The sequence below is a fragment of the Anabas testudineus genome, chromosome 23 (assembly GCF_900324465.2).
Source record: "Anabas testudineus chromosome 23, fAnaTes1.2, whole genome shotgun sequence".
NCBI classification, from domain to species: Eukaryota; Metazoa; Chordata; class Actinopteri; order Anabantiformes; family Anabantidae; genus Anabas; species Anabas testudineus.
In genome coordinates this window covers 5,133,759-5,155,709 of record NC_046631.1, presented here as the reverse complement: position 1 = coordinate 5,155,709, position 21,951 = coordinate 5,133,759, and the positions used below count along the sequence as shown (strand labels likewise).

At 41.6% G+C, this 21,951-nt stretch overlaps 1 protein-coding gene across 1 annotated transcript in view; it reads left to right on the top strand.

The window, feature by feature from the left end:
• LOC113164549 (proton myo-inositol cotransporter) overlaps window positions 1-21,951 on the top strand; it is a 37,785-nt gene that overhangs the window by 11,707 nt on the left and 4,127 nt on the right. Inside the window, exon 4 of the mRNA XM_026363893.1 lies at window positions 13,679-13,787. Within this exon, the coding sequence (XP_026219678.1) occupies window positions 13,679-13,787 (109 nt within the window). The remainder of the gene's footprint in view (window positions 1-13,678; window positions 13,788-21,951) is intronic.

Sequence of the window (21,951 nt, the reverse complement as noted above, 5' to 3'; positions counted from 1 at the left end):
GGGCTACACTTGGCAAAAAGAGTAATGCTGGTGATTTGCTTCATTTTAGTTATTGTCAAAAGGAACATAAAATAACTAAAACCAGCAACGAACTGTAACATCTGTGAATCCGAAACCTTATTTTAGTTTATTTATCTGTGGTATAGAACTTGTTCAAAAACTATTACAAACACATTAGTGAAAGAGCTCCTTTTTATAATGTTTGATATGGATTTCTGCAGAAGAGCGTCAAGTAAAGATGGGGATCATGGTGTTCTGAGCTGTTGGAACGCTTTTTTATTTTTAAAAAAATTCTCCTGTGACATTTTGCGTGAGGAAGACATATGTTCACAGTGACTCACTGATGTGTTTTTGATCAATGGTGCACATAAATCAGCTAAACCAGACACGTAACAGTGAGACAATTTGTGACAGAATTATGGCATGAACATGTGTCTCAGAAATAAATCAAAAACTGTTGAATTAGAATTAGTTAAAAATAACATTGAGGGAATATACTTGTCCATCATATTTTAGCTGTAACACACAAACAACTATTCCAATTATATAGAAAACGATGTGACAGATTTACTATATCTACATATACTTAATAATATATTATTTTTATTTTTATTTAGTGGTGGTCATGCTTTCATATAGTTTTTATGTCTAGGTTGTTTTATAAGACTTGTTTGTTTAAACCTGTCTGAGCAGAGTCTGCAGAGTAATGAAGGGAAAACAGAGAGATGAGTCCATTAACCGGCAGGAGAGGAAAAAGTGAGCAAAACACTGAAATACCCAGTAAAAGAATGCAATGATCAGGCTAGAAGAGCAGGTGGAAAAAGACAGGAAAGGACATTGGATTCATCCTCCAACTAATCAACCTTGACAATGGAGAACAACATGTTCCTGGAAGGAGTGACATCCACTCATCCCCAGGGTCCGTGTGGCCTGCAGTGAAGAGCGGCCTCAGTCGCACACTCGCACTACCAAATAATCACACACTGATGTATAAAACCACACAGGCGTCGGAGGAGGGTCCCTCTTGTGGGACCCGGTGTGTGTCCGAGAGTTTTATTTTCATTTCAGTGTCTCCCCACCTTGTCACAGTAATATCGGTTAACGTGTGCAAGCAAAGACACAGCAGCTGGGCTTCTCTCACTCCTTCTTGTTGTCTTACACTTGGATTCGATGTGAAATCTGACTAATAGACTGGTGGTTCTGGGTGTTCTCCATTGACATAACCATTATTGTGTAAACGGTGCAATCTTTCATTTGACTTTGATTGGGTGATGGTGGTTTTATACATCAGTGTGTGATTATTTGTGAGCGTCTGAGACCGCTCTTCACTGTAGGCCGCATGGACTCTGGGGATCAGTGGATGGAGCTGGAGCATAGCCATGGCACAATAATTGGAAACTGACCAAATTAGTCTGGTAATGACAGTCACTTTCCACCGAACTCACTCACACACCACTTTCCAGTCATACTGCGCTTTAGAGTGAAACATCACACTGAGTGGTCGCAACTTCTTAATTGTCAATGACAGTGTTGCGGTTTACAGGCGTTGCCTGAAATTTAATGGCGGCCATGATCGACAGGCGTCAACATACAAACAGTCAAAATGTCTTGTAAAATCATTGCTCAGAATAATGTGACACATCAGCGTAAGTTGAGCTGTTTGACCACATAGCTTTAAACTTTATTTAACCCTGTACGATTTGTTCATCTGCACTAATGGGCAGCTTTTTAAAGGTTATGTACACAATACTACAATACTGTAGGTTTCTGTCTGACACACTGCACACACTGCACACACTGCACACTTGCAAGACATCCTACTTTATGACGGATCAGACAGAAAGGGCAGAGACTACACGACACACTGTTTGACCTTTTTAATTTACTTACCTCTATGCAGATGGCTGCGCTACTGGTGTGTTTGCAGTTTACATACATCTTTTTTTTTTTCTGGAGAGCAGCTCTCACCTAGCAACCAGACAGACAGATAGGCAGATGGAGAGGACAGAGGGATTGGTGGACAGACAGATGGAGAGGTAATTAACAGAAAAAAACACTCTCCTGGGTTCAACACCATTTATGTGGTAGCAGAGTTTCCCGATTGGCTAAGTCGTTGTCCGGCATCATCTGAAACACACCTGATGGATCCAGGGGAGAAGGAACATGTCTGCTGCACAGTTGCCACGATTAGTGTACTGTGTGCATTACAATCCAGTTGTTTTGAATCTTTTGTGTCAGAGTTCAAGAGAAGTAGATTATTCTGTTGTAGTTCTCGCTCAGTTCAGGTTTACAGTGATTTTTTTCACATAGTGTGATGCAACACTACTGTAATAAACATGTGGTGTGATTTTAAAGAATCAGGCTCCATTCATTTACCTTCAGTCTCCTGTTACATTGAAGCTGACGATTCTCACAGGACAAACCTGGTTCAGTCCTCAAACCCCCATTATTAGTCTCTTCGCCTGAGATCTGGTCCTGTTGTTTAAAAGTACTCCGCTGTGATTGGCCTTTGGCCCCTTTTAACTTGTGGTCAGTGGCTCTGCTCATGATTCAAGCAAACGCGCTTGTGTGTGTGTGTGTGTGTGTGTGTGTTTGCGTCTGTGTTTGCACACGTGTTGTCACCTGGAAAGGCGAAGGAGCACAATGCCCCATCGCTGACACGTCGGTTACCATGGAAACAACACTTCTCACTTTTCTCTCACCGCAGACGTCACAGTGAACATAGTGTGTGTAACCCTCTCACCTTCAGTCACACTTAACACGTTATGAATTTCCAAAGGTACCACCCCATGGCTGTCAACACCTCCTCTCAAAGCCTAGTCAGTTTCCTATTTAAGGGCCACTTTACATGCAATGTAATTTTCAAACATGAATATGCTGACATTTGCACAGTAGAAAAGAAAAATGTGCTCAGCAGGAGTATAATCTTTACATCTAAGTGAAAATACCTCAAATGTTGGATTTCTTTTCTGGAAATGATTTGTTTCTACTTATTACTGGATCCAAGACAGCTCTTACTGTTAATATAGTTATATAAGATAATGTTCATAGCCTATTTAAACATGTGGATTTCAATTTAAGTTCAAAGTAATAATAATAATTTCAGTAATGATGATATTCTGCCAAGATATAGTCACATTTAATCATTTTCTCATAAATCTGCCTTGCCCTCTGATTGACAACATGCCAACCTACTTAGCCCAGTCTACCTTCCTTTGACCTGACATGCTTACCCTTTAGGGATCCCAACATTTTTGCTGAATTCTGTCTATTTTCATGTTTTCCTCTTTAATCGTGTATAAATCCAAAAGCTAAATAAATAATAAATAGCTCGATCTAGCTCGAATAGCTAGATCAATATGATCAATATAATAATTTTTGAAAGATTCTCAGAGCTCTGGCACACTTGGATCCCCAAGGGCCTGTTTTGTACCTCAACCCAAGCAGGATTCAGCAACGCCATACAGAGGTGTCATGTCCCACGTCAATGCGTTCTGATTATCGTATTTGTGGTTTTGAGAGGTGAAGAAGAGGAGGGGGAAGGGAGGAGAGGTCTACGACAAAGAGAAAGTCATGTGGAAAAATGGAGGTGTTGAGGCAGCAATTATGACGGAGAGGCAATACTGTGGCAGTATTGCAGACCAGTTCTGTCAGCCGTTATATTGCCATTCTTCGGGAGAAACTAAAGATTGCACCGCTTTGAACTCATTGATTTCTTCAGACAGCTTGTTCATAACGATTCTTTTTCCAGACAACACTGAGCGCACTCAGTTTGTAACCTTGCAAAAACAAGGGGCATGTTTGGACACTGAGTGATGGAGCCAGCATGGAACAGTAGATCACTTCTCTATACAGTGTTGTACATGACGTTTCTGTCACAAAGTGATACAGAAGAGTGAATCGAGACAAAACACAAAGTCCAGAGATAATTCTCAGTGTGTTCATCACTAAAGCTGAACCTTTTTATATGACGTACATTTACTTAATCCATTATTTGTACAAAAATGTTGTTTTAAAGATCAGTACACAGCTTTTTTGGGGGAATATTCCTCAGTTTCTAAGGCTGAGTTTTCATTTCAGTAGGAGAAGTGAAAGAAAATTGTTCAGTGTCAAACACTTTTGGCATCAATTTAGCACACCACAATAACTGCATTACATAAGATGTCTTGGAAGGCATACAGGCACAGCCAGCAATCAAGATGAATGGGTTTAATGTTTAAAAGTGGGCGCAGCCTCATTTGAAAGCCACGAAAGCAGAGGGAGTTCATGCGCTTTTAAAACGCAAACCGTGCACCATTACCCACATTATCACAACGTCTGTCAAGGTGTGAGGAATTAAACGGATGTTTTCCAGTTTTCTATTTGTTTATTCATATCAGTTGGAAGACTGTTTTAATTATTTACTCTAAGTCCAGCTAAAAGTCTCCTCTTTAACCTTCTGTTCATTCTGACTGATGATTATATTAAGGTGAATGGCACACTGTGTTGGCTATCAGCAAAACAGTTTTCCATTTGTGTTTTGTGCTGTGTGTTTCTGAATTATTCATTTTTAGGCCATTTTAATTGCTATTATTGGTTTTGTATATTCATATAAGCACAGGCACAAACATGCTGCACACACACACCTAATAGAGAGAGGGAGTTTTGGCGTCCACCTCCATTATAGCCCCAAGTCTCCCACTGATCATTAATAATTTAAGTTATTTGAACATTTTATGAAACTCCACTGCTGCTCTGGGTCTGTTTAAATCCACGAGGAAGCCATAATGAGACTCAGGCTTCAAACTGTGAAAAAACGATTTTGGACAACAACCACTTCAGTATTTTAATTTGAGCATGACTGATTTTAAACTAAGTTTATATATTTCTTTATTGGCCAATTAAATTACCATCACTGGCATTAAACCTGACATCTAGAGATAAAAGTCCTGAGTGACTTCAAACTTCATAGCAGCCAGCTGACATCCAAGCATCACGAGCTCCACTCTCAAAAAAGACTTAATTTAATCTGAACATGCCATGGGCATTGTCTTCTCTGCTAATCTACTTTTCAATAAATATGCTTTCTGCTCTGGTGCTTTTCATTTGCTCTTCACTTCCTGTTCCAAACCCAAATGAGCTTGCTGACAAATATGTTCACAAGGGTAATGTGAGCAAATATTTTCATATAAGACTAGTGGAAATGACACGTCTGCCCATGTTGCCTTCGGGTGAGACAGCAGCGAGCTGAAGGCAGGGGTTACAGTGTTGAGTGCAGGAAGATGAAACCGAAGTCCCAACTGGGAAATAATCATGGAGGCTGCATTAGCAGGCGATGCAAAGAAAGGCAAGATGCTCCTGATGAAAGCAGAGAGGGGAGATTAGGGAATTATCTTTCGCTTTACTTCAGTAATTGGTTTCTATCCACTTAGTTTTTGTAAGTTTAAAAAAGAGCGTGATTACTTTGAAACTTCAAGAATCAAGTCATCCAACATTTTATTGCTGTAACAGATTCATAATTCACTTCATCAGCTGCAGAGTTGTACTGATCTTCAGAGTATCAGCAGGCATATGTAGGTGTTAACGGTGTTTATTACTTTCAGTTGGGAAATCTATACACTCAATATGCACTAAGCAGCACGGGGATTGCTTTTGTTCAGCAGAAAGGATAGGTAAGCTTAAAAGTTCACAGAAAAACTGTGCGACCAACCAGCAAATCAACTAGCCAGCACACCCATGTAAGGCGTGGTAGTCTATGACCTGTAGCTCCTACATGTAGCATTATAAAATGGATTTAAAGTCATTCCCACCTTAATAAAAGTAAATAATGATTTTTGGTTGTCTGTGTCAGAAAGTCCTAAGAGGCGTATTTTAAGAGTGCTGCAATTTTTCAGCCTCAAATAAATGTCATTCAAATGGAGGACCCACAAAAGGAGATTTTTAATGGCACCACTGGAGCTTTTCACTTATTTGAATCGCAGAGCACAATGCGACTGAAATCAAGGCTACTTTAACATGCGGCAATATTCAGCTGAAAACGCAGTTCCAAGGTCCCAGCTTCCACGTGCAGCGACAGCAGAGCAAATGTGACTCATTCGGAGATGCCGTATTCAATTAAAATATGCTTTTTTGAACTGGTATGTTTTGGGTACAGAGGCCCCAGTGAGCCTTCAGTTGAAATTAACAAGCACAAGAATGGTTATGACTCAAATGTTCCACCCATATAGGTAGGTTTATTAGCTCAGTGAAATGCATTTTGGGAAAATTATGATCTAAATAGGCTGTAATGTGAAATAGGGAAATGAGAAATTCAGATGATATAGGCAACTGATTTTTGCGTCTGCCTCTGCATCAGTTTGTATATATATATATGTGTGTGTGTGTTTATCTGTGTGTGTGCACCTGAATAAAGTCCCGTGTTATTTACACTAGGGCAGGTGTGCAGCTGACATGACATTTCGATATATTACCAGCATGTGTTTGTGTGTTACAGTTACGCCATCCTGATATAATAGTAGGAGGTACCCTCCCCTAAAGAAATGTAGGATTTCAGTCACCCTCTATCTCAGTGTTACAGCTTGTATCTTTCCCCTGAAGCTGTAGAATACAGTCTTTTTTTTTTTTTCCTCATTTGTCACTTTATCTTTTTCCACAGATAGTTCAGAACAATTATTTTGTTTGAATGAACAGACATTGATTTGTTTACTGAATCATCTTTTAAAGGCTTTGTTTCCTCAGCCCACTGGAAGCTGCTGCCTCTGTGTGGTACAGTTGTTCGGTGTTACCTAAAATCACTCCACTTGTTCCAAGGCTGCTCAGACAAGAGGAGCAAGTGACTCATGCCGAGAGGAGGCTGCGTTTAAAAAGATTTTGACAAAGAGCAAATGTGAGAGGTTCTTTGCCACTAAACTCGTTTTGCCTCCCGGTGAACATTTTGAACCACACATGAGATGTTGCTAAATCTGTAAGAGCAGCTTTGACGCTGATGTCAGGAAAAAGCATCATACCAGAATGTGTCGTTATGAAAACTATTTCAAAAAATAACTTTTATTTTTTGTTGCCTATGTCCAGTGACAGATCTTTTGTCTCCTAGTGGTTTTCCTCTAGCATTAACCTCTATGTCAGCAGCTGATTTCCTTTCCTTTTAAAGTCTTATACAAACACATTTGACCAAACCGTCTGACTGCCTCTGGACGAGAACCAGATCAGAATCAGATCACAACTTGCACCGCCCAGCACCCATGAAGGTCACCCTGCACCTTTTGACATGCAGATCACACTTTGTCCCCCTGTTTCTTAACAGGCTCTTTTTTACCAATGAGTTTCTTAGAAACACTGATGTCTCCAACCACTCTGGTCGTGTGACTCATGTTTTCCATCACTCGTCTTTTACACAGATTGGTGCGCAGATTGGACCCACTCTCTGCATTCAAAATACGTGCCATCTGCTTCATGACTGACTCTCGACTTAAGTGGAAAGTGACTGAGCGATCATATCGTCCTTTTGTAGAACTCGCTGTAAGGTCTTCAACCCTTCATTTCACTTATATTCAATTCAGCTTAGATTCAGTTCTATTCATATAGACATTAAATGCAAGCATAAACTCCAGATATCCAGAGAGATTTCAGTGATATTGGCTGAAATAAGGCAAGCACACCCAGAATCACACCCAGTCTGGGATACGGCTTTGCTTGTGGCCCTTCCAGACTAAATCACTGATGAATGTACAAGACCGCTATCAGTAGTACTGAATAAAGTCTGGCACAGTAGTCACTGCTGGGTGTCAGCTTCTTCAATCACATTTTGCAATGACTGGCCCGATCACAGCTGTGTGCATAGTCACATTTGTGCACGTGCATTCTGCTGCCTTTATTTTTACTATTATTGATTTAACTAAGATTTTAATGTACTGGTTAAGTCGTTTAGTTTTCTATGATAAATATGTGGCAGGTACGGTGCCGTATTTGTTTGCAGCCGTATCCCAGACTTGTTTTTCACATCATATTGTATTTAAACAAGTCAGTGAACCAGTTTTGAGAAACGCAGATTAAAAATAGGTGGGCAGGGGATGGGTGATGCAGGTGGAAAACATTGCTTGCCCCTCTCCCATCAACACTGCTGTGGTGTCCTTGAGCAACCTGTGATATAGAAAAACAGACTTCCATGAATTTGTCTGAAGAAATTGTATATTTCTGAAAATATAACCGTCCCTAATGAGGCCCACGCCTCACTCTGCCCGAGCTGCGCCTTGTTACGAAGCCTTAAAGATGACGCGCTGCCACTCGCAACACGTGTCAACAGTCTTCAAACTAACTCTGACTCTGAGGAGTTTGTGCGAGTCGCTGTGCTGCAGAACAAGTAGTGAAGAATAGCAGCAGTGACAAATAGTCAACAAAAGGGACTCTTTCTCCAAGCTCTCCACTGCTCTGTTCCCCTGCAGGTTTGAAGCAGCTTATTAATAATTGAGCAAGAGTTGTGCAACAGCAGATCTATCATGATTCCCCCTCTGTGCCTGTGACAAACCCTTCATGGGTAGACGGCTCTTGAACCAGACTCTTTTACACTCCTTACCACAGTATTTTTTAGAGCGTAAGCAGCCACATTATTTCCTTTTATTATTTAATAACATCGTACTGAATTTCTGCCAGTGCAAATACTGTTAGTTCGCTGACGCAGTAGAAGAAAATCCCCACATGGCAGATAAGACAGGATGTGTAAAAAAAAGAAAAGAATACATTATTTTTGATGAGTCATTTGTGTAAATATGTATTTCAGCTGCACTCTTTCCCAACGGCGCCTCTCCCAAGGGTTATACCTCCATTATAAAATGCACGTGGCAGCATGTGTCCAGCAAAACTGTCCATCTGTTTTGTATAGTAGGATAGAAAATCTAAAGTGTGTGTGTGTGTGTGTGTGTGTGTGTGTTTCTGCTAATTCCCTTTAGGCAGTATCTCCCTCTTTTTCTCTCTCACACACTCATTATGTCTGTTCCCACCAGTTTGGGATCACATGTAGCTGCAGCTGATTTTCTTGCATAAGATTTGCTGGATGGGTGTAGTGGAGCCACTGAGCTGTCTATCTGGAAGCAGGAAAGCATTTATGTTATGCAGAAAATAGGTATATGCTTGAATTTCTTTTCTTTTTCTTTTTCTTTTTTTTTTTTTTTTCTATTACTTTACATCCACAGTCAGGCAGCGTGTCTGGAGGGAAAGCTAAAGTCTAACCACTGAATAATAGAAGTCGGAGTTTGAGCCTGTGTGTTGCGGCTTCCTCTCAGCATTAGGTGGCACTGCTGCTATGATGGGTTACATAACCAGTGACTTCTCAACACTTTCAAATCAAAATTAGAAAAGTTAAACTGTCTGGCTCAGTATTATATTCCATTTCTTTCTTTGCCTTTTGCTTTATCCATCTCTCCTTTTCCACAGGTACACAGGAACAGACAGAAACAGACACGAGAGGCATCTAAGACACGACAGACAATCTCCTGTGCTCTATTGATTGATTTCTTTGGTGTGATTAGTTTCGAACTGGAAAGATGGTGGTTTTGTTGACTTTCACACCAACAATCAGAGGTGTTTTAGAAGCACGGTCAGCTTCACTTCTGATAGCAGATCTCTGGTAAGATCTGCTGTCAGAACTGATACGTCTCTGGTATTGAACATATTCACATATAACTTTGCATTGGGTTGGCTGCACTTTTTGGCTTTTGGCACTTTTTGCACCTGTTTGTTTGTGTAACTCCATCCATCCATCCATCCATCCATCCATCTGCCTGGTGACCAGCTCCTGGCAACCATTGGCCCCTCGGTGCCCTTAGATACACACAGCTACTCCTCTGAGTCTGCAGACAGGAGTCTAGGCTGCTGACAAGATTTGATCAGCTGGTTCTCCTTAATGGTGTGCTCAGACATTACGAACACAATGTTGCTGATATTTGTTAGCAGTATCTAGTTTCTATCTATCTACGCAGTTTGCTCAAACTGGACAGTTGTTTTTTGACGTACACACAACAATAGTTTTTGTCATGGTAATTCATATATGTTATATGTTAATATGTTGTAAAAACCCAGGAAGTCGGAGAAGCTTTTCCTCCATTTCCTCCATTCCTTCACATAGTGGAGCCAATCCCAGCAGTCACCAGGTGTACACTGCAGTCTATGGCAAACAGAGGTCACCAGTCTATCATAGAGCTGACATGTAGAGACATACAATCAGTCACACACGTTCACACCTATAGGCACTTTACAGTCAGCAGTTACCTAACTTCATGCACCATGCAACAACGTGTAAACTCCAAACAGGAAAGAACCCGACTGACCAGTAGATTCAAATCTGGGTCCTTCTAGCTGGGAGGCGACAGCGCTATTAGTGTTAATATTGGAATCTATTTTGATATGACCACACTGACAATTTGTTGAGTCTTTTCATCAACCGGGACACATCGTCACCGTCAAAAGATGTCTTACAACTTCCATGTCGAAGGTTGACATGAAAGTTATTTTGTGATTTAGTTGCTTGTAGTTATGGTCTGAAAAATAAAGGGAATGCCAGGAGATGGATGACAACTGCCAGTTAGATTATCTTTGTGCTCAAAAATGTCCCCACAGGCCGGCATCGACCCAGAAGAAACACATACACTGGGTTAATTTAGCATAAAGATGACTGTGTCAAGCCAACCTATCAATCCTCTCATCTAACTTAGCATGAAAGCTTTTTTCTTTTTAATGCGGCAAAACACCAAATAGGCTGCACTGTGGTTCCACAAACAGGCTTTGAAGTATTAGACCGGGTTTCTGTTCTGTTGTTAGTCCTTAGCTGCTGTTCAGATCTTAACTGTTTAGTGTGAGGTGTCGTGATCCTGCCCTGATGACGAAGCAGAGGAGAAGCGGAAAAAGGAGCAAAGAGAAGAAATATGTGGAAGACATAATTAGAGGGCAGATGGAGGTTGGGGTAGGAGGGCTGCAGATTGCCTGCTCAGGCTTCAGCCCTTGATTGCAGCTCGCTTTTTGTTACATGAGTGAAGTCTGCGTCCATCCACTCACTTTCTGAGGGTGCAGTGATTGGATGGGTAGAAAGTGCTATTCCTGTCTGTCTTAAAAGTGGTGGCACTCCTCTTTATAGACTAACTTCTATCTTTATAACTTTATACCTTCTCTTGTGCTCCCATTGACCACCATACTTTGTCTTTAATTGGCCATTGTTCAATATAAGGTTTCCCCCCTGATACTACTAACCGTGTCTTGACCCATGGATAGAAATACATTTCAGTGATTTACAGAAACTGTAATCACAAGTCCTGCAAATGGATTCTGGAAAGAGTTCCTGGAAAGCAAACTGGCATCTGACTCTTTGTTCCTCTTCTCCTTTCACTCCCCGCTGCATATTTCATTAAGCCAACTGACATGAGATTTAAGTGTGAATAAAAAGAAGCATCTGACAGGATTAGTGGTGCTAAATTGGTTCTTCAATTGACAGCCGGGACTGTTACACCAAAGAAGTTGGGGGTTTTTCCCAAAGGCGGGAAGCCAAGTAAAAGAGCTAATTGGAAATTCCTTCGCTGTATATCAAACAGGAGGAGAGGAAGAGGGAGATTGAGCTGGTTCTTGTTATAAGCACATGCCATGCTTCCTTATAATAGTCTGGAGGATATTAGTATTTGTTGGATGAATGTTGTTAAGATGGGAAATCAAAGAGGTAGTGGCGGTGCATGACAGATCAGACTGACAAAAGAAAAGTGTAGTGAGCTTTAGGCTTAATGCGTGTACGTGGTGCTTTGGTATGTTTGTAATTTGGTTTGAATTATTGTAATTGTGGCAATGAAATAAACAAATATATGCAGCACATAAAGCGCATTTGGTTCAATGTGCAATGCTGACATGCAGTTACTGAACTGCGCTGGTGGCTTATTGGCTTGTTTTTCATTCCCACATCCCTCTTTTTCAGTGTCTCTTCTGTTTAAATTACAGCAGGCTGCTGTTGAAATGAGGAAACAAAGCTTCACACACAGTGTTTGTAGAGAAGACAAGAGAAATTCTGCTCGTATGATCGACTTCATGTGAATGTGTTTGGAGAAAAAATCAGATCTGAACTCTCTTGATAGTTGACTTCAGGCCATGAATCCTGATTTTCCTGTTGGCTTCTCAGATAAGAGTCCTCTGCCCTGGTCTTTGGGGATCAACACTGCACGCTGTGCACCAGGTTAGCAGCATGAAAATGGCTCAGCCCTTGAATGCATCACTTCCTCTTCGTCTGAGTTTTTGCATTTTAGAAAATGTATTTATTTATGACATTATGTTCAGATGTTATCTAGTCTCAGCACAAGCAATAAAGTCATTGTTTATTATTGCAACATTTTTATTGATTGGAATTATTTATTTCTCTGTGTTGCCTTATAGATTTAATACCTGGTCTTATTCCGTCTTATAATGTGACATAGCTGCACTGGAAAAATGTTCAAGAGAAACAAATGCCATTGAATAAGTATTCCCCCCGCTCACCAAGAGTGTTTCATGGAAGTAGAGGTATAATTATCTCAATATAGCTACTACTACAACAATGTGTGTAGTGGGTGTATGGGAGCATACAGCAGATGGCGGTTGCTTGTGTAGTCTTATAGTAATATCATAGTCATTTTAAGGAGTTAGATAACTGCTGCAGAAAATAAGCATGTCTCTGTGATATTGTACAGTTTGTGATGTGGACAAAATGCTTAGTAAGGTGTCAAAGATGGAAATGTCTCTATCAAAGGTCTGACAGGCAGCCATCACAAAGAAGGCTTAAATGTGTCTCTGTGTTAGAAGGCACCTCCTTTACCGAGTCTGTTCCGCTTGTCAAACAGCTAAAGGAGATGTTCACTGGTCCAGAGTCCTCCCACACACAGCTGCTCCCAAATAATCAGCTTGTTTTGAGTGTCATCTCACATGTGCAGACTCGCGCATCCTTCTTTATGATGTGCTTGTATGTTCCCTGTGCATTGTGCGTGTGTCTTTGTGTTCAGGCTTCTTCGCTCATCTGTCGCTCTCTTACCCTATTAAGAATTCCCCTCCCAAAGGAGCTGCTTGTCTGTGTGCGTTTGGGATCACAGTCTGGCTCAGTTGCTGAGCCAAGTGGGACTCCACGTGGCCAAAGCTGGGGTCAAATCGTTTGTTTCATCCTCAGCTAAGACGTCCACCATCTGAAGGAGGAAGAAAAGGCAGCTACTGTGCCGTGCTGATTCTCAAGAGAGAGGATGTGGTCAGACTCAGCAGTAGAACAGTATTGCTTCTTGTTAAGGAGGCAAAGGCAGATGCTTGTACACTGGTGTCCCACTTTGATCACAGTTTATAATGCTAAGCTGATGTCCAAATCATAAGTATTAAAAATAAGAATTTATCAGCTACCAGAAATGACGAAATGAGTGAGTTCCCTGTAAATGTGCTTTGGATATATAAAAATCCATTTTGATTCTAGTTACAGTGTCAAAGTCATTTCATAGCTTAGTAAATGACAGCTGACCCAAAAATACCAGCTAATACCAGTAATTACTGGAGTCTTTGTTGCAGTAAATCACAGTGGCCCTGCTTTTCTTTTAGCTCCTACCTGTTACGGTGAGTAGCTTAGTCTGGATGGAACTCTATGAAAGCCTGTATATATTTGACAGTGAAGTCCCGCTGAGTTGGAAATTAATTTCTGTGGTGTCTTTGTTGGTGTGTCCAGATGGCCCAGTGATATGGCGGATGCTGACCTACCCCCCAACTCGGAGAGCCCTCCTGGTGGGCTGTGGTCTTCAGATGTTCCAGCAACTTTCAGGAATCAACACAGTCATGTGAGTTTATATCTGCTGGGATTTAAGTGTTTCAATGCTTTTTTGCGAACCATTTTGTGAAATAGTAGTTAAAATGTACTTAGATGGATCTTCAAACTGACTTAACAAAGTCCAACTCACCTAACAAACTTAACTCAAATGAATACAATGACTGATCACACTGTTTCGGATCAACCAGTCGAATATATGGACAGTGATTGTATTTGCCCGGTGACCCGTTGAACTCCTAACATGAAAAAATGTGAATAATGTACTCACAGCAGTTGAAATGTGTGTCTTTGTCATTTTCCTTCACCATAGATCCAATTGGAGAGCCTGTGTTGTTACATCATTCTGCCATTGTGTTCTTCATCTCTTTCACCCTCAGGGTTAATCAAATCAATGATGATACATGACTCTGTATCTGCGTGTTACCTGCCTTCCCATTCAACACGAGAGCGATGTAGACAGATGTCTTTGGTTTAGCAGCACAGTATTAAATCACAAGGCATTTCTTTCATCTTTCATAACACACCATGCACCAGGGAGCAGTAGCCTCATCGCGTTACTGCCCACTTGCCTGTGAAGGGACGGACCACCTTTCCTTTTTTATTCCTTTTATCTTTCCACCGGAGGAGACTGTGTCATATGTCTCTGTCTGACCTCCCCGTTGAGATGAACTATATTACATGCTCTGTAAACAATCTGTGAATATGTGCTGTTGCCTAGCAACCATCTGAGACGAGACCAATAGGATAAGTGCGCGGCGTGTTTGTGTATTTGCATGTGTGAACACCTGCGCGATGTGTACGACATATGCTCACACGGACGTGTGTGTGTGTGCATATGTCAATAGTTATCTTCAATCACGACGTGACTAAGTTGTGTTGTGTTTACTCCTAGCATTAATATGTGTCTCTGGGCTACAAATTCAAATCTGATTGCCCTTTCATTTCCAGAAATGCCCACCGAGGCTGACTGTGGTGATAATTGCATCCTTCAGAATTGACATTAAAGACCTCATCCTGCTGACAATCAATTTTTGTCAGCAGTGTTATGGTTTGATTTGCTTGCTGTTTGTTATCTTTGTGCCGCTTCCTTATTAGACGTTTGTACTAGAGATGTAACTGGTAAAGATGTGGCACAGCAGGTATTCTAATAAGCTCGTCAGCCAGGTTAAAGGTGAGCAGAACTGCTCTGGTAATTACATGAGGTCACAAAAGTCCACGTACTATGTAAATATTAAAATGCTACTAAAAGCAGTGGTACAGTCAGATGGTTGTCTACCTAAAAAAGCAGGAAAGGGAGGAAGATGTCAGAACTGCAAACTTACATAGTTCTATGATCAAGCGTAGACTGACCTTGAATGTGTAGCTGCATTTTAATGTGTTTCTGTTCTCACCTGGGATCTTAACGTGTGTCAACTTATCACCAGCAGGTGTGTCAATTGTCCTGCTCTATTAAGGAAAGTCCACAAATGTGCCTCATAGAAAATCCCACAAGGCCCCTTCACAAAACCAAATCTTACAACCACCAAAAAAACAAAACCATACGTTTGAGAAACTAAACCACTGTATTACTTGCACTTACATCCTGGTTTACTGGAACCCTAATTGGAACAGATGCATTGTTAATGATACACAGTACACTACACTGTAGTCCATTTGCACTTAATGACATTTTCCCTATATATTTGTCTTTAAAAAGAAATAAAACTGTGCTTAAATTGTGATATGTAGCTAAAGATTTTATCTCTAACAGACATGTTGTAATATTGAAGGCAACAATCACTAATGCAGACAGTGGAGCCTGGGCAGGTGTGATGAGACGGGGCTTCTACATAAGCTTATAATCAATACAGTCTGCTAGAAACAGACATGTAATAAGAAACAGGCAGGTAAACAGTCAAGACGTGGAGGAGAAAGAACAACAGGTATAATCAGACAGTGTGTCAGCCAAGAACACATTGTGTGACTTTATATGATTAGAACATGCAGGTTTTGGGTGTATAGTTGGAGAAATGCACCAGGGACACACTTGAAGTAAGTAGTAGTGTAGTATCTCCACATCTGTACTATACGTACGTACGTTTTAGTCTTTATCAACTTTACTGTCTGGTGCATTGACGTCCTCTCTGCTTCTTCTTACTTTGATATACTTCGACTGCCTGTCTGTCTGCCACCTGCCTTTTTGTCCATGTGTAGCCCTATTAGCCCCTGAGATATAAAGGAGGTCTGCGGAGCCAGTAAATCAGCCAGGCTTAGAGACAAGCTCCATTCTCCCTGTCCCCAGCTGCTTTCCCTGATTAAACCACTAGGCTGGCACTGAGAAAGAAGGAAAAGGGCAGTGAGAGAAACTGGCAGACTGGCAGAAGAATAAAAAATGCAAACCAGACCAGAAAAGCACATATTGTCTGTCACTCTGCTCTAACAATCCGTTCTCTCAAGTTGGGAGTTTGACAGGAATAGACTGATGGAGCTCACAGATTTTCTGTTCTCTAAGTCAAATAGGCACATATGGAGGAGCAGGGAGTTCATATTAACACATTGTCCTGCTTGAAGTCTTTTCTTCAGTGAGAAAATGATCAACGCTCGGCAAATGGCATAGGGATCAACCAAGAAAACCTATATCTGCTATACTGTCTGATTCATGGCTGTTCACTTAAGTGAAAGCTATTCTTCTCTGAATTTGGCCTGCGAGGTTCGTTGAAATTTTTTTGCTCTTCAGTCTTCCCTATTTGGAGATCACGTTTTTAATTGGGTGGCTCAGGTGCACAGAGAGCAGGGGTACAAAGAGCCTGGCAGCCGGTCAGAGACTGAAAATTGTGACAGAGAGGCTGTAAACAGACCAGAGAGGCGATGGAGCTGAGCCACTTTCACAGAAGTGTGGTGAAGTCAGTGGTCGCTCATCATGCACTGATATCCTTTATTTTCTACGTTCACTCAACTTTGCAGACCCAAAATATGTTGACACAGTTGAAACTGGACTTTGGTCTTTCAAATTATATTTAAACACAAATTGTCAGGACAGGTTGAGTCGAACTGCAGTGGAGGGTAGAGGGAGCAGGCCCGCCCTCTCTGTTGTTACATGAATAACCTGCTTGGCCTCAACCATAAACTCATACACGCTGTCACACAGGTCTGTGCGATGAGAGATGAATTTGTCAATAATACATCTCTCAGGAACCAAAGAGCTGTCAACACGGTGTGTCTGGTCTGCTTGTCTTTCTGCATCGATGAGTTGTGTCCCCGAATGCCTCGCTGCATGGCTGCCTGCCAACGAATGAAGGGAAGGATTGGTGTATAGATTACATAGATAGATGAACAGATGAATAGTTCTATGATGGCACTACTGGGGCTTCTTTTTGAACATACATATTCCCTCTCTGTTGTTCAGTCATAAATGCAGAACAATGTGCCACAGCAGCGGATCAAACTAGATATCAGCCCTGCCCATTAGCCACCGGATCATTCTGATTCAATTAGCCACATAATCTAGCATGTAAAGGTCACTGTGGGCTGGTGGGGACTGCTGTGTGTGTGTGTGTGTGTGTGTGTGTATCTTATCAGAGTGGGTCAGCAGACTGTGTTGATGGAGAGCGGTGGGGGAATGAGGAGAAAGAAGACAGAAAGAGATGAATAGAGCATGGAGAGGCACGGAAAAGGAGCGCTAGTGTAGAACAGAGGAAATAAGAGGGTAGAGGGAGCAGTGACATTGACGGCGATGAGTTATGGAGGTGTGAAGGGGCGGGGCAGGTGACAGGAGGATGAAGGGATGATAGATTTATAAGAGAGGACAGAGAAAATGGACAACAAATATTGTTTGTGAAAGAAAGAAAAACCCCTGTGCTCTTTCATTCTGTCCTTTTAGTCCTTTGCAGTTTGTGCAAAGGAGTCATTTGAACCTTCTAGAAGACGGATCTGGTGCTTGTAGCTAAGGGAAATCAGTCCTAATGTCCACACACTGAGGCTCAGGTCAATCAAACATTTTTACACATGCATTCCCTGACACAGACGAGTTGGGTTCAGTCTCTTTGCCAACATGCAGGCAAAATCTACCATTCATCAGAACCATACCATGCATAATATGCCACAGATGTCTTATATGATATTATATGCTGTGATATCATTAGTGGCTATTGTTGTCAGTGCACAGTGATGCATTTTGTTGTTGACGCACACCAGTTGGCCCTCACAGATGGTCCCACAGACAAATGTCATGTTGGAAATGTCACGAAACACCGGTTTTACATGGTCACTCTGCTGGCGGGCCCACAAGGCGCTGGCAGAGTCCACTCTGTTTGTGAAGAGAACTGCCAAAAAATACAGAGTTGTTGTTTTTTCTTCATGTGTGCCTGTGTGTGTTTGTATGTTTTCAAGCGTTCATAAGCAGCTTATCGCGCCAGCCTCGTCCACTGTCCCCAGTGGAGTCGCAGCCAGACCTTTTCACTGGGAAATTCAATAATAATGAACATTTTCTCTCCAATCAAATGAAACACATTACTCACACAAACTCCTCACAGCGAGAGGCCATTTAGGAAAAACATGTTCATTCGGTAGATTAAGACGTATTTAAAGCGTGTTTAAACGCAATTATGTGATATAACAGAAGCAAAAACACTGATGCGGCTGCAAAATGTAGCCACGAGTTGAAGATTAATACCCAGTTTCAGTTATTTTATATTCACCCACACGGGGGTTTTCACTTGTGTTGCCTGATTAAATCTCTTCTGAGGACTGTGAGTGTGCACAGACAATCTTCCTCAGTCTCTTGTTGGTTTTGTTTGCAGCAAAACAGGGCAACTCTCCCCTTTATCAGTTCTATTTGAACATGGAGTTTATATCGCCTGCGTTGCACCCAGCCTGAGTAGAGGAACAATTAATGAGCGCGTCTGTGCGGGGTCTATAATAATTTATTTATTTTACACTAGAGATGTTAAAACACAGTGTGGGTTAGCAAATTAACAAGAACTCAAATCATATTTATTTGAGCCAGAATCCATAGCTCGCAGGCATAATTGGTGAACTATTAATAAGCTGGGTGATAATATACCATAATTAATAATATACCAGGATTAATAATGCATCTCTATACAGTTCTATAACTCCTTTACATCTAATATCAGAATAAGAATAATAAGAAAATGAACCCACACACGATTAGACAGGTCCAGCTTTGGTAGGTTGTACTGTAAATGACAGGTTGCTGCCATGTACATGTTCATTTCGTCACTTCGTCAGTCTCAACCCAGCCAGAGTAAAGTGTTTTTTTTAAAGTGCGATGGTGGCAGACATCTGCAGATGTTACACGTGATGCTTTCTGTGTGCGTGTGTGTGTGTGCGTGTGTGTGTGTATACATGTCTGAATCAGAACATCCAATCTGCGGTGCATCTATTTGGTGCTTGAGAGTTTTTGTTCCAGAGCATAAATGTGATGCAGCTCTGTGTTCGCATTCATTCATTTAAAAAATAGGCCAGTTCCCATGAGATTCTCCAGCTCTCTTCAACACACACACACACACACACACACGCCGTGTCTGTCTCCCTACATCCTTTTACCGTCTGTCCATTTGTTCTTTTCACACCCACATCCCTCCTTCTCCGTTCTCTCCGACCATTCTTTCTTCTTCTCGCCTTTCATTCCTTTCTCACTTCCTTCCTGCTCTCTCTCTCTCTCTCTCTCTCTCTCAGCCTTATTCTGTCTCTCCACTCACACCTTTTCACATACTCCCTTACTCGCCGACTTGGTCACTCGTTCATTTTCACCCACGTATTCACTACAGTAAATACTAGTGGACAAACACACAAACACACACACACTTGTTTGTTTGCTCCATCTTTCTCTTTCACTGCTGCCTAACAGCTGATGCATCCTTCTGTCTCCGACTCCCTTTAAATCTATACTATTAAGTTACATAATTAGATCAGTGCTCTGTCAATAAGCACTCTGTTAGAGCGTTCGGTCTTATAACTGGAGTCCTCTCTCCCACACATTCTGTGAATATATATATATATATATATATGTTGTCATCATCTTACATGTTTCATGTTAACTTTAAGTAGTTAAAAACTGCAAAGCCTGCAAGTATTCACTATTGTGCATCACAAAGGTTTTGACCACTTTCACAAGAACATGAAATTCAATTTAGTTCTGAGACTTTTTGCTGGGGCTGAGCTATAAACCTAAAACTTTCTGAAAGGCAGCAAACAAACCTCCAAACTTGAGGATACTTTAGGAGTCAGCAGAAATGTAAAGTATGTGATTTGCAGGAAACTCACAGCATCCTTCGCAAGTTCGCATGTTGTGTGTTTTCATGAGTCAGCAACCTCCAGGACAATCCCGTGTCAGTAAATGTCAACCACGAGTCAGCAGCATCCTCACAACACTCCCCATGTAAACAGCCTAAGACCAGCAGGGAGCGATTGAAGGCAAGAGGGAGAGAACGCCGTCTGTTATCTGTGTATTTCTATTCATTTCTATTTATTCTTACATCCTGTTCAGTTTTACTTTATCCACAATAAGAAATCACAGCATGACCTCTATTTGTTTAGCGTACGTTTTATTCGTCTGCCGTATCTCCAGCTCAGAGCACATCAGGGTTTTCATGTATTCCTGTTTCAGCTGTTGATGTAAATGACTACATGACAGGGTCACAAATTGCAATACAAGAACTCAAATGAATGTGCAAAGGCACTCTCTCCTCCACCTGTCACTCTCCTCGCCCATTCGACTGCTGCTGCCTCACCGCCCCTCCCTTCTTCCTTCATCTGCCTCCCCTCCCCTCCCCTCCCCTCACTAATGTCTGTGTTGTCACTCCTTTAATGCCCTCGATGAGAGGTCTGGAATCGAAGCGTGACAGGAATGTGGAGCCACGTTTCCATTTTCAGATGGGATTAGGTTCAGATCGTTCTTCTCGTGTTTGCTTCACAGCGACTCTGCGGGGTCCCTCACTATGTCAAGGACTGTGGGTGTGTCTGTGTGTGTTTGCAGAACTAATTTGTAGGATCTCTAATATTTTCCTTAGCTTGTATTTATTCTTTTAGTTTGTATGTGGTCATCATAGAATATTAGCAGGGCTTTTTGTTTTTCACATTAATAACTGGCTGGTCTGCGAGCTTATTGTTCTCAGTGTGTGGCTCTTATTAATAAAATAAACACTGAATCAGACACCTCATGACAAACCCAGTCGACCTTATTTTCCAACCCTAACCACAGTCCCCCGTCTTCGCCGGGAACCAGATTTTGGTTAACTTGCTATTTTGAAGACGACTCTGGCTGTACCACAGTGTTTGTATTAGGAGATAATTCCATGAGGCTACTGAGCTCCAGTGCTTGTTTGTGCATTGATCACCAAAATTACTCCTACTACTACTTTTCCCCTGACACTGCAAAGTGAGTGAAAGTAAAAAGCTCACTCATGAGCAAAGCTGATGTTGCCTTTAAGGAGATCCAAAGAATTAGCACAAGCACAAAAGAAAATGCAGCCACCTGTACCAAAAACTTCACAGCGGAGGACTTTGCCGGGGACACAGAGAAGTGTAATCACAGTTATTAGAAGTTAGACAAGTTCACCCCTCGAGGGGCTGTCGGGGGTTTTTTGAAAAGTCTGAGATGGTGTTTCTAATGTTTAACGCACTTCTTGTCGCAGTAGTCAGAAAAAATGATCCCTCACTGTCTCTTGCAGGCGTTTTGAAGTCAGAGCACAGCGTTAAAGTGTGTATAAGTCTGTGTGCTTTAATCAGTAAGATGCAGGGCTGGAGATGGATCACAGCAGGCGCCACCGCTGACAACAGAAATAGTGCTTTTACTCCCGCTGCTGCTCCAAAAACCAACTTGTCCTCCCGTGTGCGTGCATCTGTGTGTGTGTGTGTGTGTGTGTGAGAAGGAGAGAGAAAGAACATATCTGCATCTCTGTGTGTGTCCATTCAGCACATGCATTTGCTGGTATATATATATATATATATCTGAGTCTGCAGACGACTAATGCACTTTTCTGTTACTTTTATCACCTCGCACACCTGACGGTCAAGCTTTTAAACCCGGAACTTCACGGCGTTTTTCTAGTTCTGTCTCGACTGGGTAGCGTGGCAGAAAAGTAAAGTGTTATTATGCAAATCCTTCTACCGAATGTCTTTGTTTTGGGGAAGTGAGGGAGCGAGCAAGAGAGAGATAACAATGCTTCTGA